At 41.9% G+C, this 19,607-nt stretch overlaps 1 protein-coding gene across 1 annotated transcript in view; it reads right to left on the bottom strand.

The window, feature by feature from the left end:
- LOC126298321 (uncharacterized) overlaps positions 1-19,607 on the bottom strand; it is an 897,137-nt gene that overhangs the window by 423,802 nt on the left and 453,728 nt on the right. Inside the window, exon 5 of the mRNA XM_049989619.1 lies at positions 3,785-3,906. Coding sequence (XP_049845576.1) covers positions 3,785-3,906 — 122 coding nt within the window. The remainder of the gene's footprint in view (positions 1-3,784; positions 3,907-19,607) is intronic.

Below are 19,607 nucleotides of genomic sequence, written 5' to 3'. Positions count from 1 at the left end.
ATTACGTTAACAGTTGTTCCATGGATCATAAAAACGACAATTCATAATGATGTGGAAAGTGTCAGTATAAAATGACGTTTCTTTACACGATATAATTAATTTTTTTGCAGTTACCACTTCATATCTATGAGCAGAAGGCCCATACAGCAATTTTTAATTCGACAGACCAATCTGAATAGGTAACCGAAAGCAACAGTGCTTCTACACTAGTGCGTAGTTGTATTTCGCAGGACTGAACTTTCTTTCGTTTTATGCAGCTTATGATGTAGTGTTTGACTAGTTTCTAATCGAGCGTTGCCATTACGTTGCAATGAAATCGGTAAGATACATTTGTTTAAATCCCAGCATCAAAGCTTTCAGTAAAGGTATTAGAGAAGCTCCGGTTGTTCAGTTTGTCAGATGACCAGTAGGGACTAAAACTCGGCCACTTAAGTTGCCACGCTTTTTTAAATTTTCGAGCACTACTACGTTACTAAGTCATAAGGATCAGTATCATTTTATATGAACCTGTGACTGAGTCATTTAATTAAAATGGTATCACATTCAAGGTACTTTTACCAAACGACAATCTCTCCAGAGACGCAATAACATATTATCACAAATACGACACAGCCGAAGAGAATGTTATGTTTATGTCCAGAATTTAAATGTTTTTGTAACGACCACAATAGACTGGAGAGGAATTATATACGTTGTTGAAGACAAGGACGTTCGCGTGCGAAATAGTAAGGAGAAAGTCATAAAACTCCATAGGACGTTAAGAGTACTGGTAATGGTTTGGTAAGTAGCGTTATAAACTGCAATATTGAAGCAGTACACAAAAACATTCATTGAGATCAATTATATTACACTACATGATCAAAAGTATCCGGGCACCTGGCCGAAAATGACTGACAAGTTCGTGGCGTCCTCCATCGGTAATGGTGGAATTCAATGTGGTGTTGGCCCATCCTTAGTCTTGATGATAGCTTCCACTGCCGCAGGCATACGTTCAATCATGTACTGGTAGGTTTCTTGGTGAATGGCAGCCCATTCTTCACGGAGTGCTGCATGAAGAGCGGTATCGATGACGTTCGGTGAGGCCCGGCACGAAGTCGGCGTTCCAGAACCCCCCAAAGGTGTTCTAAAGGATTCAGTTCAGGACTCTGTGCAGGCCAGTCCATTACAGGGATATTATTGTATAGTAACCACTCCGCCACAGGCCGTGCATCATAATCAGGTGCTCGATCGTGCTGAAAGATGCAATGGCCATCCTGGAATTGCTCTTCATCAGTGGGAAGCAAGAAAGTGCTTAAAATATCAATGTAGGCCTGTGCTGTGATAGTGCTACGCAAAACAACAAGGGGTGCAAGACCCCTCCATGAAAAATACGACCACACCATAACACCACCACCTCCGAATTTTACTGTTGGCGCTACACACGCTGGAAGATATCGTTCAACGGGCATTCGCCATACCCACACCCTGCCATCGGATAGCCACACTGTGTACCGTGATTCGTCACTCCACGCAACGGTTTTCCTCTGTTCAGTCGTCCAATGTTTACGTTCCTTACACCAAGCGAGGTGTCGTTTGGCATTTACCGGAATGATGTGTGGCTTACGAGGAGCGGCTCGACCATGAAATCCAAGTTTTCTCACCTCCTGCCTAACTCTCATAGTACTTACAGTGGATCCTGATGCTGTTTGGAAATCTGTGTGATGGTCTGGATAGATGTCTGCCTGTTGCACATTACGACCCTCTTCAACTGTCGGCGGTCTCTGTCAGTCAACAGACGAGGTCGGCCTCTACGCTTTTGTGCTGTGAATGTCCCCTCACGTTTCCACTTCACTATCACATCGGAAACAGTGGACCTAGGGATGTTTGGGAGTGTGGAAATCTCGAGTACAGACGTATGACACTACTGACGTACGTCACGTCCACGGAACACACCATTCTACTCACTCACGATGTATGACTACCGGGGTCGCAGATACGGAGTACCTGGCAGTAGGTGGCAGCACAATGCATCTAATAAAAACGTATGTTTTTGGGGGTGTCCAGGTACTTTTGATCACTTAGTGTACGGATGTGATAACGTATAACTGAGTTTACTGCAGTCAGCAAGCGATAAACGTGTTGCTTGAAGCAGGTTGTATTCTTCAGGTGTATATCTAGCAAGGACAATGAATATATTTCCATAGAGACCTATCTTGATAGCAGAAAGTAAGTCTGTTTTAACTGAAGACGTCTTCTACCTGGTATCAATAATGTAGTTTAATGTGAATTATTTCCGAATAGGCTCTTAAATCATTTTTCAAACTATGCGGAACTAACGCAACCGAAAGAAAGGTACCACAGATGATGTTTGAGTCGAGATCGTTTCTAAACGTTGTCCGACTCAGTGTCGCGCATCGTGTCACCATAAACCCGTAGCGATAACCGAATGGCTTATAAATCTAGATTTTAAATAAAATTACATGCCCCGTATTGTCCATATTATATGTACGACACGCGTGATCACTGTTAATCTCACATCTCAGATACACGGAAAGTTCCAACATCCTCGGCCCAAGTCGTACGTTTCTGATCTCGTTAGTTCAGTTGCCATCGATTAACTCAGGCGTTTTTAGCTGATTGCCCTTTCTATAAACTTTCAAGCACAATAATAATAATGTAGCTTGAGGTACACGTGCGTACCACTCCACATAGGTCGTGGTTCACATGCAATGAGAACAGTATTGCATATCTAAGGCACAGACACGTGTAAGACATTTTAGAAACACATTATATCTACAGTAACTACTGGAAAAGAAGAGATTTTTCTGTAAATCAGATGAGTGTGAATCTACATTACATTCACTGTCACTGAACGTAGAAAAAAATGACGGGATACATATCACAAATTTCACTGATAAAACTTGCCGTTTGGAAGGATAAAAGCAGAAATTGGCATAATGTACAGGTACAGCTGTTATGTATGAAGGAGTGACAATATGCCAGTCAGAATTCGTAATCAAAAGAGTGTGAGGTTTTTGTTATGTTAGTTTTACGTGATAATGAACTTAAAAGTACATTTAAACGCCAAGAGCACAAAAACTAGTTTTAGAGAAATGTGTAACTGCAGGCAACAGTCTGTCGTTCCAATGAAAACACTAATTTTTTTTTAACTTTTTGGCTTCGTTTCCTGTTTCACTTTGGTTAAAGCCGGATTTATTTTACTTTTTTACGTGCGTTTAACAATTTACGTAGGTTTGTCGTAACTCTGTATTTTTGATGAAGAATCGTCCCTTCCATACGCTCTCTAAGATAATGTTCGGAAAAGAACGTGTGGAAGCACTACGAATTCCACACGTCTTTTACGAGGCAATCGTGGGAAAGCGTTTGTAGTTCGTAGCTCGTTTTCGGGTTCCAAGTGCTTTCTCTAGTGGACGTAAAACACCTCCGCTTCCAGCAGTAAACTTTAGCGCCACTGCAGCGAAATTATCGTTTGGTTTAATGACAGAACAACCAGCGTAAAGTCTACTGCTGCTCCTTCCTTCACAAAGATGTTCTTTCCGTAGACAACGAGAGATAAACCTATAAGAATTCCCTGTCTCAGTGAGGAGTCGTAGTTTCCGACGTCTTTGTGGGTCTGCTTACCACAACCGGGCCTTTTCTAAACGAATCTGGAAGTTCTTAAGACCCAAATGCACGGAAAGGAGAAACACTAACGTTTTCTCGAGGTAGACATGAAATGTATTCAAGCCACTGTGGCTGTTCGGTCGATCGTCAGATACAGTTCCAGGTGTCACTATATACGTACCCAAGAGATTGTTACGATTGGTGAGTACTTTGCTGTACACCAGGAGATCGCCTGGGCAGATCTGCATTGGGGGGATGACCACGATGGAGCTGCGGCGAGTTCGCTGAGAGTTGTCTGAACCCCTGCAAGCAAACAAAACATTCAAGGATTGAAACTAGTAGGTCTATAATTAGCTAAAGCTATAAATAAATTAAAAGGAATTATATGTAACTTATTCTACATCTTCCTGACAGAATGATAGACCTGAACTCTAAAATCCAGATTTGTAAGATTTACAGCAGAGATGTTGGTGAGGCCCTGTCACACATTTTTATTAACATTTTTCGTCCATGCTGGCGTTGGTATGACTAGGCAGTCTAGGGATACCATCGTTGGTAGACGGCGGAACGGCAGATGAAGCGATGTTGGCGTTTCAGCACTTCGCGTGTATTGGAGGTGTAGAAACTAGCGCCGTCACAACGACATAAATAGCAACTAGCAAGACTGGTAGAGGCACGCTGGGACGTCACAAAATGACAGCTTGGACTATGGACATCGCGACACCCTGGATCAACACTGCCATTCACCCGCCTGTCGCTCTGCGTCCCTCCAGAAGAGTATCCAGCAGTCGTACAGGTTACAGAAGCGTATGAACAGACTGAAATGAATTACGTTGTGGCAGTGCAATACACACTCCTGAAAACAGCAACAAATATAGATTTCTTATCCTATTCTTCCATATTGGGGAAGTAAAAGTTTTGAAACATCGTTTCATCCTGTTTCACCACCCACACTACATGGGAGCTAAAAAGGGTGTGATGCATTGCCCAATTTATCTAAGAGACCATTCAGGCAACGAAGTGTAATCGAAATTAGATAGGAAAAGTATTGTAGCCCTATCATATACAAGTGCTAAACGACAAACGGAAAATAAATCTAATTGTCGAGAACATGTTAGTCATTTTCCAGAAACCCAACAGAAACAGAAAGGACTAGAATGCGCCACTGTGTGGGAGAATATGGGCAACACCATGTTAGAATCCTGAACATCTGAGCCACAGAATGTTCGTCATTTAAGCCAGTTTTTCGAGATGCAAAGAAATACGTCTTCTTAGAAGACATGGTACTGTAAATTAATCAAATTTTCGAAAAATACTTTGGGGAAACCATTTTAATCAAATGTACCTTGTCTGGTACTGATGGTGAGACTGTTTCGGCTACTTCTGATACATTTGTAGTGTCTGTAGTTCTTACACATTGAATAAATTGTACATTGCTAAATCAAAGACGTACTATTTACAGTTTTATGTATGAGATGTTAACGCTGAAACAGGAGGATTAATACTTATAAAGAGCTCTTTCGAAGAGCTGAGAGATAATTATTTTTATACACACTTTTCTTCTGGAACTCATCATTTCAACTGCCTTTGCGTTTACAGTATCTCCCACCGTGTGACTGTCTCTGATGCAGTAGTTACGTTAGTGAAATCCATTTCGCACGCCCTGGCAAGACATGCAAAATTCGCTGCGGTAATGGTAAACTGATGTTCCGCATTGTAGAGATTCAGACAAGGTGTTTTAGGTAATGAAGGCGTTACTGGAAACAAAGTTACGATTGTGTCATCTACATGTCTTTTTTACGGGTATCTCCAAGTTTTTTTGTAGAAATATTACGAAAAATTTCCCACTGCGTTCCTGATTCGTTAGAGAAATTTTAATGAATTAGGTATATCATTATATCTAAACATTTCATATCTGTGACGTACATGAAATAGGAAATCATAATTTTTGCGCTTATTAAAAGGAAAAATCTATTAATGTTTACTTCTTGCGGGTAGATACATATTTAGAAAACAAAGGAAGTATACGAAAATACTTCAAAACAGTGTGATCAGCTCTCAGATATGTCTGAAAGTTAAGAAGCAATTAACACGTTGGTAACGTCAAGATATTTGACGTGTGAAAGCCGTGGCGGTACCGTTAAATGATATTACACGATGGAAATTAATCGCTCCGTATCTCTGGAGCGATAGGGTGGTGGTTCATTTGGACAAAGGTTACGCTAACCACGCAGCCTCAACAGTTTTTGTGCTGACCAAACCAGACAACCTGCAGAACCAGAATGAACTAAATCAATGGTAGTTTCAGGGAACTGAAGGGTATACGACGCTCTTCTGGTATCGAGATTTAGAAACTCAGAAACATACAGTGTGTAATGTACTCTGGTGAAAGTTGCAAAATGAGATAGGAGCGTAAATGTATAATAATGGATCACAATATTTTCTATAATAACTCAGCAAGGGGGCGAACTTTGGTATGAATGGAAGTGATAGGTATCTAGAAACTAGAGACAGTTTATCTGAGTATCGGGATCGAGGCTGACAGATGGCTGGAGGGCAGTGGCAGAGTTCGGTAGAGACAATCTGCAAGAGGCCGATGAACACAAAAAAGTTATTTTGGTGTTTTTTAGTTACGACATATAAAACTTCAAAATGTACACGAAGAATTTGGGTGCTTAATGGCTCCAGTTCTCTGGAATTGTAGGAAATTTAATCGAATCCAGAGGCTAAAAATACATCTCGTTTTAATTTATCTTGCAGTTTTGTACGATATTAAGGCCAATTATACACTTCTTTTTATGTTAGATGTAACAAACTCTAATAAAACAGAATTTAAAGAAAGTTTCAAAATCCTGATTCCTAGGAAGAGCTGAGAAAGTAAGGCTCCACTTGATTATTTCTTGTTCCCTGGTTTTTATTTTTAGTTATTGTATGACAACGTCTGTTTTATAGAATTCCGCCTATGACGTACAAGTATGAATCACATGTATTTTGATCTTACTTTACGTTATTTATAAGCAGACCAGGAAGAATTTTAAAAATTTTAAGATTTTAGTGTAGACTTTTTATTTTTCCTATCGCGGAATCTGAAGCTATGATTGATATCACATTTCGTAATTATGTCAAAAATAGAAAAAAGGTGTGTATAGTTGTAGCTGCCACTCAGTCAGCATTAGTATTTTCGCTAGCTTTTGGGCGCCAGGTGATACTGCTGTCATTAAATCGCATAATACGCTACAAGCTAGCTGTTCCGTAGGGACGAGAAAATGATGTCAACGAGGAGACGTATTTTTCCAGAAGTAGGGCTGCAGTTATGACGTTAGGAGAAGGGTAAGTTGCACTCCGGTTAATTTCTTCTATAAACCTGTCGATATGTAGGAAAAAGTCAGCAAGTACTGACAGAAACTTTGAGGAGCATTTATTGCTACGATCAGAAAATTAAAAACATGAAGAAACAGGAATGACTATGTATGTATGAATGTTTATACGTCCAAATAATCATTTGCAAAAGACCTATGCACAAAATATCCACTTCATTGTTTCAATGGATTTCGTGAACTACTGATACTAGGAATCAATATTACTTCGGCGAAAGTTTACCTTCTGATAATACATATTACGCACAGTTCATATAGAGAGTGTGCGTAAGCTCCGTAAAAGAGAAACATGTATTAGGAAGACTAACGGATTTCCACAGTATGATTATATTATTTGGATTCTCTTTTTCAGCATATTGTCTTTTGGAACAGTAATACACATGCAGTAATGCACATGAACGGAGCCTCAGCGTCAATGGATTTTTCTACGTCACCTGCACGCGTAAGCCTTGTATTGAGTCGTACATTGTGACGGAGTAGCCACGACACCAAGCATATTCAGACCAGTTTGTGATCAACTTGAATCTGTCATTTAGTGCGCGCTAGAGCTTTGGTTGAAAACAGTTCCATTGGAGTTTGTTTGTGGGAGAGATTGTGCGTTCAACGAAAGACAGATATCTACGATCTTGTTCCCGGCTCTCAGAGCTGCAATACCTTTGTCACATCTTTCCATATCACCTGCAGTGTCAAGGAAGCTGCTCGCTAACTAATTATTCAGTAATTATTGAAACCCTACATTCAAAATTTATTTTTGACTCAGGCAGTTGCGATTAGACATACCGAATCGAGCAGCAAAATTACGAAACTTACTCCTTCCAACGAAAGAGTTTGGTGTGCCGAATACTGTGACTCTCAGGGGTAAGTGGAGATCTGCAGCTTCTTGCCAAAAGTCTCGGGAATTTCAACAGATATGGACCAGTTACAAAAAAAAATTTGATTTCAGTGACACTGTTTATGTCTGTGTTCCAATAATAGTTTAGTATGTGTATTACTGTTCAGACTAATTATGTGTTCCTTGGTGACAAGGGAGCATTAGCTGTGCCATAGCAGGAGTACCGAAAAAAAGGCACGGATCGTTCCATTTTAGAAGATATCAGTTTAAATGTCCGACTAAAACAGATTATTCCACGAACCGCTAATAATGGCCCTAGAATGCCGTTGTCCAAACCCATTGATCGAATTAGACGAAAAACTCAGCTTAACTCTCATAGCGGAGATAGCTTACAAAACGCACATTCAACCTGAACCTTGCTCGTCAGTTCAGCACACGTACCAAATAGTATTTACCGAAAATATCCAAAGAAGTTCAACGCGTTTCGTTACAGGTTCATTTAGTATGCACGAAAGCGTAACAGAGACGGTCAGCCAACTTCAGCAGCAGACGCTGCAAGAGAGGCGTTCGGCATTGCGGGGTGGTTTACTGTTACTGTTCCTAGAGTGTACCTATCTAGAAGAGTCAACCAATATATTGTTTCCGCTTGCGTATTTCTCTCGAAAAGAAATCCGTAAAGGTAAATTTAGAAAAATTCGGGCTCAGACGGATTCTTACCAGCACTCTGTTTTCCCGCGAACCTTTCTCGAGTGGAACAGGAAAAGGGGGAAGTAACTGTGCTTCACGAAGTGCTCTCCACCACCAAACGCAAGGTGGCTTGCTGGCGGTAGATATGGATACAAATGTAGAACTGTAGATACCAATAGCTCTATAACCTCTATACGATCGACCGCTCCACCCACTGTCCAACAAGCGTTACCTGCCATATGCAACTCAACTGCCACTTCTGAACTACCACTTCTGCCAAACCGATCCAACAACAGGTCCTACTGCACGACTGTGCACGACCAGGCTCCCACGGTAACTGCCCTCTGTCCACCAAGCACTGCCTGCCCCCCGCGCTTCAAGTTATTCTATTTACTTCCTCTCGTCTGACGTCACAAATCGATGTCAGAATATGTCTCTCAGTTACAACGTAATTTATTAAAATTATTCACAATTCTTCTAGGTAACAGATGGTGTCGCATGCGCGCTTATGTGACAGGAAAGTAAAATATAAATGGCTGTTTGTACGATAATTGGTGCTTGAGATACAGTATATTAAATATTGTTCCTACAGTGTACAATTTATGGTCCAAATAAGTGTGTGTAAATGACGAGATATTCACAATTGTTCGGTGCTGTTCTGAAAGGAATTTGTCATCTCTTTCTCAACTTGTGTTATCATCTTATCGTAGTTTACATATATATTTTTATAATAATTCATCACCAACTTATCTACATTATATCTGAGCATCTTCTGATCTTGATACTTAATTCTAACAAGCTACTGCCTCGAGCTGTTGCACCTATATCACGTATAGCATGTAAATTCTGTGAAACTCATTTGACATCTTTTTGTCACAATCTGATTAATACTAATGTAGATACAAATTTTATAACTGTGAGCACCCTTCATATAATGCTAAAAATCAAATAAAAACAGTCCATGACAACGCGATCGAGACTCTTTTTAAATTTTTTATTTTTTTTATTTTTAGCGTTTTATACCGATCGCTCTACTCCAGTTAAACAATGCTTTCTAAAATCTTGCATTTAAAAAAAAAAATCAAATATGTGTGAAATCTTATGGAACTTAAATGCTAAGGTCATCAGTCCCTAAGCTTACACACTACTTAACCTAAATTATCCTAAGGACAACCAGACACAGCCATGCCCGAGGGAGGTGTGGAACCTCCGCCGGGACCACCCGCACAGTCTATGACTGCAGCGTCTCAGACTGCTCGGCTAATCCTGCGCTTTGTACTTCATATAACATAACTTCCAAAGTAATTGTTCCAATCCAGTGGCGTTGCCGACAGTAATTTTGTCCTTTTAGTCTCTTCATGTTGATATGTCTGCCTGTTATTTGTTTCTGCCATCTATAGTTATATAGTACCTCAGTATGAATATTTTCTATCATCTCCCACACTCTACCGAGCCCAGAAAGGCAGCGATTTTTTGCATCCAGATTACTGGTCTTAAAATGTGTTCTCCCTGCTGTTTCTGCCGTTTCCTGCCCTCTGCCCGCAGTGGCACATTACCTGACTGGATCCTTGCGCCAGTTTCTGACTTACTAGAGCTCACCAGAACCGCACGTATGCATCATACATCAGTTATATGTCACACAAAGCATTTATACGTGTATATATATATATATATATGTTTCAAAAATTGCCCTTCTACGTCCAGTATTTATTTATCGTCATTCCGACAGAACACGTCCAAATTACGTTCCAATTATGGCAGATGGCTTGCCCTTCGTTTCAAGATTCACCATCCCAGACATCAGATATACACTCTCTCATTCCTTGCAGTCTTCAAAAAAATCTGATTTTTTTGTCTGCAGTTAATACTATTCGTGAACTGCACGCAGTGAGAATATCTATCTGTGCGACAGAATTTTTGTGTTGCAGAGTAATTCCAGAACCGTGGTCTCTGGATATTATCTACGAGTCAACAACGTAAACTTAGTCTGTCTATTAAGATATCAGTCCAACCATTTATAGACAGACAACACTCGTAGACGAATGCACACTATCCATCCAGTTTCCTCAGTCACTCGCAAAGTCTACTACAACTTAGAACAGAAACTTCCTGGCGGATTAAAACTGTGTGCCGGGCAGAGACTCGAACTCGGGACCTTTGCCTTTCGCGGGCAAGTGTTCTACCAACTGAGCTACCCAAGCACGACTCACGCCCCGTCCTCACAGTTTTAATTCCGCCAGTACCTCGTCTCCTACCTTCCAACCATCGCAGAAGCTCTCCTGCATAAGTTGCAGAAGTAGCAATCCTGGAAGAAAGGATATTGCGGAGACATGGCTTAGCCACAGCCTAGGGGATGTTTCCGAAATGAAATTTTCACTCTGCAGTGGAGTGTGCGCTGATATGAAACTTCCTGGCAGATTAAAACTGTGTGCCGGGCCGAGACTCGAACTCTGGACCTTTGCCTTTCGCGGGTAAGTGCTCTACCAACTGAGCTACCCAAGGAAGCCTTACTGTTGCACCTTTAGTATAAGGGGGGTGTACAAAGAAATTTACAGGCATAACATGCAATTCATCCATATCGAATCACTGCCTATAAATATATTCCTGTACGTGTCCTAATCTCCTTTATCTTATTCGCACAGTAGCTTCGCTAGATATACAACGCCACAATGACATCAGAATGCATACCGTTTTCCGAGAGAGCCACTGACGGCAATAAGTAAATAAATAAATAAAAAATAAAATCCACGCTAAGACGGAGTCGCGTGATGTAGACGAAGGTTGGTAGGTGTGGTTGTACATCTGAAAGATGATATCTACTCAGATTTGGGGCCAGTAATATAACAGTGAAGCTTGTACCGTCTAAGAGGATGCAGATCAGGTTTGTTTAAATACACGCTGTAACGGTCATGAGCGTTAGTTACTTTTGAGATTGGACGAGGTGAGTTGACGTTAGTCTAGAATGCCTTTAAGGCGACATAGACGCCATTATCAACACCACACTGAGTTTGAACGAGGTCACGTAACAGGGCTAGGAGGAGCCGGATGTTCCTTCCGCAGTAGGACAGAAAGACTAGGCGGGAATGCAGCCACTGTACACGACTGCTAAAACGGTCACGTGGCAGAACCGAGAAGGAAGACCATTGCGTTCGTCATATGGCTCTGTTGCATCGTATTACATCTGCAGCAGCAATTTGAGAAGCAGTTGGCACCATAGTGAGACAATAAACTGTTACAAGTAGGTTACTTCTAGGACAGATCCGAGCTAGACGCCTCGTAACGTGCATTTCACTGACGCGAAACCACTGCCATGTGCGATTTCAGTAGTGTGAAGCGGGAGCTCAATGGAGGGCAGGGTTGAGGTCTGTTGTATTTCCTGATGAAAACTGGTTCTGCCTCGGTGCTAGTGATGGCCGTGTGTTGGTTAGGCCAGTTGAGGGTGTGCACGCAACCGTCTGCGTGCTAGACACACTGGACCTACACCTAGAAATACGGTCCGTGGTGCGATTTCGTATGACAGCAAGAGCACTCTCGTGGTCGTCTGACGCATCCTGACTGCAAACTTGTACGCCAATGTCATAATCGACATGTTGTACTGCCATTCATGAACAGTAGTCCAGGAGGTGTTTTCCAACAGGATAATGCTCGCCCACATATCGCTGTTGTAACCCAACATGCTCTAGAGAGTGCTGACACGATGCCTTGGCCTGCTCGGTCACCAGATCTGTCTCCAATCGAGTACCATGTATTGGCCGACCAAGTACAACACAGGCACGTTTGCATGCTTTCGTTCAACGTTCTGGCGGTCTCATCGGTTATTAATGTACCACCACTTCACATATGGAATGGTGCGTACGTTAACCTGTGATCTTGCAGTGACAGTCACTTAAATATATTACCTAGAAAAATGGTTTCCCGAAGTTACTCTACATTAATAATTTCTTGGTGCTGAGATTTTTGATCCATCAGTGTACACAGTCTATTTTCGATTGAGATATACCGACGTAATTCGATTCTAACAGCGTCACAGAGCTTCCAACACACACTATCCACTGAATCATATACACTGTTGTAGCTGCCAGAATGAGATTTTTCACTCTGCAGCGGAGTGTGCGCTGATATGAAACTTCCTGGCAGATTAAAACTGTTTGCCGGACCTTTGCCGAGTTCGAGTCTCGGTCCGGCACACAGTTTTAATCTGCCATGAAGTTTCACTGTTGTAGCTGCTTCTTCCAACCAAGCACAACTCAGAGCTACTGTAAGAATAGGGGAAACATTTAGGGCTTAATCACAGTGTTAGTCTTTTTTCTCCCCACACCATGCGCTATTCGAGAGTGAGTTGATCATATCATATTCCGGCAAGAGCGGTGGGTAGTGCGCATATTTGTATTGCTTTTAATGACACAGTATGGGACTTCTAGTCCTATTAATGCCCAATAGATTTAGTTACTTTCAGGTCAACTTCCAGCCTCACCACAGGTCTTCCCACCTGCTTGTAAACAACCCCATCACCTGCGAGAAGAAATTCGCAGCAAACGGCTGTACAATGCTTGGTGGAGGGGGCATCGCGCCAGTATTATCGTCTACGCTTCTGTCCCACTCTGACGTACTGATAGAGTAATAAATGACTGCCTATGTACCTCCATACGTACCCTAATTCACACTTATGTTTCCGGGATAAATACATCGTCTTTCCCAGATATCTATTTTTCCATTACATGTTCGACCAGAGTATGCCAGCCTTTATGGTCCCAGCACCATCCACATGATGCTTTTGCGTCGAAGATCAGCTACGTAACACCAACAGATGGGGACTCACATGACTGGTAGACAATGACTCTCGTATGTAGCACCGACCTGTCGAAGCGATCTTACTGTTCACCAGAACGTATCATTTAACCACAAACGGATCCATATGTGATACTGTCGATTTAACGGCTGACTGTGACCTGAAAGTTTTAGTGGAAATTAAGAACATATGGTGGGTGAGATACGAAGGTATGGTCGTTCAAATAGACTGATAGAAGCTGTGCGGCAAACTGAAATTTATCGAGGGGCATTTGACGGCCAAATACAGCACATTCTGTCTCAACGTTCCTGTCTTCGACAGCAGCAGTGTTAGTGCATCAGTGCTCATTGAGTTTTGTGTTTCCACGTTAGGATTAACAGTTCGAGAGTCATCACAGAGCGTATTTCTAAAGCATCGAAGTGTCGTGATCATATGTGGTTTGAAGGAAGCAGTACGTGCTGCAGTAGAGGGAGATTAGATCTGTGGTTCTGTCTTGCTTAAGATGGTGGGAACATTGACAAGGAGATGTGCTGTTTGTGATTTCTATCACTCAGACACTCTAAGACCAACGAAAGTTCAGTGCGGGGTAGTATACTTACTCCAACAGGTTTTTAATGCAATTAATGCGGAATTCAATTCATACAAAAACAATTTTTGCGAAATACTGTCATATAGCTTCCTAACGTCTGTAAATCCTATTTAAATACGCGATTAACCAACGTTCCACTAAAACTACAATCTTCCATACCACATACATTCATACACACCCCATAACGATTTTTTTAATTTGATTTGCTTATGGCGAATAATCAGTTATCCACTCCATCTCACTGTATTCTTTGGTATATAAAGTACCCTCCTAATTTCGGAATGTGATTTGCTTATGAAGAAATACTCAGTCATCCAACAGAGGAATGGAACCAGATGTTTATGCAACATAGTTTTCAAATGTCTGTCAGTGCTATTCATGTACAGTGATGCTGTGTAGTGCACCCTCCCACCATTTAACAAATGCTCCATTAAAACTACAGTATCCCATACCATATTTACGCATCTATACTCCCTTTTGTTTTCGAACTGTAATTTGCTTACGAAGAAAATACATATTCATCCAGTGGAGCAATGGAATCAGATGTGTGGAACACATTTTCCAAAAGGCTGTAACGGCTACATAAGTACAGTGATGGTATGTGTGGTACTCCCTGCTATCATTAACAGATATTAAACTACAGTCTTCTAACTAATGGAACAGTGCTGTCATAACATGCCAGAGTTTTAAGAGAATTAGCAAGGCTCTGCGACTTGGCTGGCGATATGTACACCTAGCCTCACATAGGAAAACAAGGTAGCTGCGGATGCCATGTATCGAAGATCGAAGACACCAAGATTCATGAGAATGCATTGGTGTGTGTGTGTGTGCGTGTGTGTGTGTGTGTGTGTGTGTGTGTGTGTGTGTGTGTGTGTGGGAGAAGGGCCGGGGGGCGGGGTAGGCAACACACTGACATAAGGGAGGCAGACATGTTATCTCTTTACTGCTTCTTCTTAATGTTGTCAGACAACATATTACTCCTTCCCACATAAATCTCGTAAACTGACTGCAATGAGAAATTTAGGAGCTAATACGAAAATTTTTAGCGAGAGACATTCTCGTGAAATGTGTTAGGGTGGGACAGGAAATAAAGAAAGGCGATACTACTGCTGCGTCGAACATTTATATATCAGTGATTGAATTTAATGGCTGAAAAGTGGTGTCATTCACGAAAGATCAGCCCTTGTATATTAAAAGTGGTTGGTGCTCACCTCATATTAAACTCACTGTGAAGGTATCGAATAAAAAGTAAATGGTTTCTTAATACCTCTGTTTATTTTCAAGTAAAATGGGCGACTGATTTAGCACAACCAGTTGGTGACGAAGGGGTCACTCCCTTTTTCCTGTCTATTTGCTTTCATGCTACGGACTGTGGTGCACGAGCAACTCGTCTTTAGACATTTTCCGTTATCTGTAAATCATGCAGCGAAAGACAACACTTTTCCGTGAGTTTTGTGTACTTATAAATCGATGGACTGGGATTTTAATAGACAGGCTAAATTTTCATTGATTTGTAGATGAAGTCCTGTAACAAAGTGGCTGCATTGCTCTGCAGTTCAAAAATTTTAATCGACATACAGACATTCTTTTTATCCATTAAAAAAGAGCAAATGAATGTACCGGCAACGATAGCAGGTTCTACCGTACATTTGTTAAATTTTCTGCCCGTTAAATGCTGATTATGTAATAAATGACGCTGGGGAACTAACCTGCTGCAGCTTGTAGCATCACTCTATATACACGTACGTTTCCAAGGTTTTTCTCGATTACTTGTGGAAGAAATTGTTTAACATCGCTAAGGCAGAACTGACTTGTAATTGAGCATATTCTTTCAATTGCTCAGTTATGGGCTACAATAACATTACTTCTACAATTATTATCAAACCTCTTCTAAGTTGTAGTAGAGACTTTGTGAGTGACTGAGAAGACTGGTTGGATAGTGTACATTCTTCTGTGAGTTTTGTCTGTCTATAAATGGATGGACTGAAATCTTAATAGGCAGACTAAATTTACGTCGTTACCTCGTAGATAAAATCCAGTGAATAAGGTCATGGAACTACTCTGCAACACACAAATTTTGAGCGACAGATAGACATTTTCTTTGTGTGTAACTTAGAAATGTCATTACCTGTACACGAGAAACAAATATTCTTCACGACTGCTAGGAGTGACAAAGTGTGTGTCTATTCTGTGCGATAGTGAAATGTGAGACGAAGGGAGAGCCATACGTCGTAATTGTTACGTAACTGGGACACATTCTGTCAGAATGAGGGGAAATAAATACTGGTATTGTCAAACCGTTATTGAAGTGAATTTTGTAAAACGCATAAAGTCATATCCCACTGAAACATAAATGCTTCGTGTCTCACAGAACTGATGTTGTACTCTGCATATGCGTTGTTAAGATGTACGCTGTGCTATGACATTATTACTCGTTTACAAAATGTAGTACAGACGACGTAACAAAGCTTATTGCTCATGTCTTGCTACAGTTAAAATTGTGTCAGGGTGAAGGGGTACTAAAAACGTTTATTTTCATTAACTTAGAGACAAATTACACTAAAAAAATTGTTGTGCGTGTTTGCGAATTTAAGACAGGCGGCTGACCTTACGAGCCGTGCTGTAGTGATTCGTGCAAACAGAAGCGTAACATACTCAAGCTCTGGACCTATAGTCGCGCGGCAAAAGTATCCAGAATTTTTTTACGACACTACAAGAGACTAGAAAGGCAATATCTCACAGAGGCTTGACCGCAGAATAGGACAGAGGCACACGCCGTCTCGAGGTCAAGGGGACATATGCTTGCCGGCCGCGGTGGTCTCGCGGTTCTAGGCGCGCAGTCCGCAACCGTGCGACTGCTAAGGTCGCAGGTTCGAATCCTGCCTCGGGAATGGATGTGCATGATGTTCTTAGGTCAGTTAGGTTTAAATAGTTCTAAGTTCTAGGGGACTGATGACCACAGCAGTTGAGTCCCATAGTGCTCAGAGCCATTTTTTTTGGACATATGCTTGCTGTCGGTGGCGAGGCAGCCAGTTCCACAGTGAGTGGAGCACCCTCAACTCTTAAATAACCACGTAAAACAAGTAGTCGGAAAAACAGATACCAGACAGATTCATACGAAGAATCTCATGAAAGTGTAACTCATCCACGAATGAAGTGGCTTTGTTCGACCGATTGTTGAGTACTGTTCATCAATCTGGGTCCCTTACCAATCAGGACTGACAGAAGTGATAGAGAGGATCGAACGGTCGGCGCGAGGGCATTACCCGATATGCTGAATAAACTGCAGTGGCAGACTCCGCGAGAGAGGCGTTGGCATCAAGGAGAGGTTTACTACAGAAATATCAAGGAGTTTTTCTGTGAAGAGTCAGACAATGTGTTATCTCCTCCAACATACATCTCGCGAAATGGCCAAGACGAATAAATTAAAGAAATTAGAGTTAATACAGAGGCTTACCGACAATCATTCTTCTCACACGCCATACGCGATTGCAACAGGGAAAGGGGGGATCAGTTAGTGGTGCTAAAATTACCCTCCGTCACACACCGTCAAGTCCACTGAGTTTTGATGTAGATGTGTGTATAGCACCACATCTCAAACGCTTAGATTCACTTCTGTTCCGGCTTTCCCAAGTCAATGATTCGCTATCATGCAATGCCATGCTCTAAATGTACGTTTTCAGAAATTTCTTTCTCACATTAAGCTCTATGTTTGATACTAGTAAATTTGTTTTAGTCGGGAATGCCCTTTTGGCCTGTGCTAGTCTATTTTTTACGTCGTCGTTGGTTCGCCCATCATAGACTGGTTTGCCTTCAAGGTAGCAGAATTCCATTACTTCGTCTACATTGTGGTCACTAATTTTGATGTTAAATTTTTCGCTGTTCTCATTTCTGCTACTTCTCATTGCCTTCGACTTTCTTCGTTTGACCCTCAGTCAATATTCTTTACTCATTAGATTCTTAATTCCATACAACAGATCTTGTAATTCGTCTTCACTTTCGCTAAGCACAGCAATGTCATCAGTGAATCTTATCACTGATATCCTTTCACCCTGATATTTAATCCCACTGTTGAATATTTATTTTATTTACGTCATTGATTCTTAGATGCATGGACTGAAAATAGGGGCGAAAAACTGCGACCCTGTCTTTTCCTCTTTTTAATCCGTGAAATTCGTTCCTGGTCTTCTGATCTTACTGCTCCCTCTTGAGTCTTGTATATATCACACACTGAAGCGCCAAAGAAACTGATATAAGTAGCGTATTCAAAAACAGAGATATGTAAACAGGCAGAAGAAGGCGCTGCAGTCAGCAACGCCTGTATAAGGCAAGTTCTGGCGCAGTTATTAGATCTCTTACTGCTGCTACAATGGCAGGTTGTCAAGATTTAAGTACGTTTGAACGTGGGATTATAGTCGGCGCACGAGTAATGGGACATAGCGTCTCCGAGGTAGCGATAAAATGCGGATTTTTCCGTACGACCAATTCACGTGTGTACCGTGAATATTAGGTAGCCCTTAAAACATTAAATCTCCGACGTCGCTGCAGCCGGGAAAAGATCCTCCAAAAACAGGTCCAACGACTACTGAAGAGAATCGTTCAACATGACAGAAGTGCAACACTTTCGCATATTGCTGCAGATTTCAAAGCTGGGCCATCAACAAGTGTCAGAGTGTGAACCATTCAACAAAACATAATCGATATGGACTTTCGGAGCCAAGGACCCACTCGTGTACCCTTGAAGACCTCACGACTCAAGGCTTGACGCCTCGTCTGGGCCCGTCAACGCCGATATTGGACTATTGATGACTGGAAACGAGTTGCCTGGTCGGATGGGTCACGTTTCAAATTGTTGTTGGTTGGTTGTTTGTTTGGGGGAAGAGACCAAACAGCGAGGTTATCTGTCTCACAAGGTTAGGGAAGGATGGGGAAGGAAGTCGGACGTGCCCTTTCAAAGGAACCATCCCGGCATTTGCCACGAGCGATTTAGGAAAATCACAGAAAACCTAAATCAGGATGGCCGCACGCGGGATTGAACCGTCGTCCTTCCGAATGCGAGTCCAGTGTGCTAACCACTGCGCCACCTCGCTCGGTGTTTCAAATTGTATCGAGCATATGGAGGTGTACGGTTATGAAGACAACCTTATGAATCTCTGGACCCTGCTTGTCAGCAGGGGCCTGTTCAAGCTGGTGGAGGCTTTGTAATGCTGTGGGGCGAGTACAGCTCGAATGACATTGGATCCCTGATACGTCTAAATACGATTCTAACAGGTGAAACGTAAGCATCCCGTCTGATCACCTTCATTCATTTATGTCCACTGTGCATTCCGACGGACTTGGGCAATCCCAGCAGGACAATTCCACAGTCCATAGGTCCAGAGTTTCTACAGTGTTGCTCCAGAAACACTTTTCTGAGTTTCAAAAACGGTTCAAATGGCTCTGAGCACTATAGGACTTGACATCTGAGGTCATCAGTCCTCTAGAACCTAGAACTACTTAAACCTAACTAACCTAAGGACATCACACTCATCCATGCCCCAGGCAGGATTCGAACCTGTGACGTAGCGGTCGCGCGGTTCCAGACTGAAGCGCCTAGAACTGCTCGGCCACACCGATCGTCCTTCTGAGTTTAAACACTTCCGCTGGCCACCAAACCCCCCAGACATGAACATTATTGAGCATATCTCGATGCCTTGCAACGAGCTGTTCACAAGAGATCTCCACCCTATA

Source organism: Schistocerca gregaria, chromosome X (genome assembly GCF_023897955.1).
Source record: "Schistocerca gregaria isolate iqSchGreg1 chromosome X, iqSchGreg1.2, whole genome shotgun sequence".
In the NCBI taxonomy this organism is placed as follows: domain Eukaryota; kingdom Metazoa; phylum Arthropoda; class Insecta; order Orthoptera; family Acrididae; genus Schistocerca; species Schistocerca gregaria.
The sequence above is the reverse complement of the archived record's forward strand: the minus strand, read 5'-3'. Positions and strand labels throughout refer to the sequence as shown.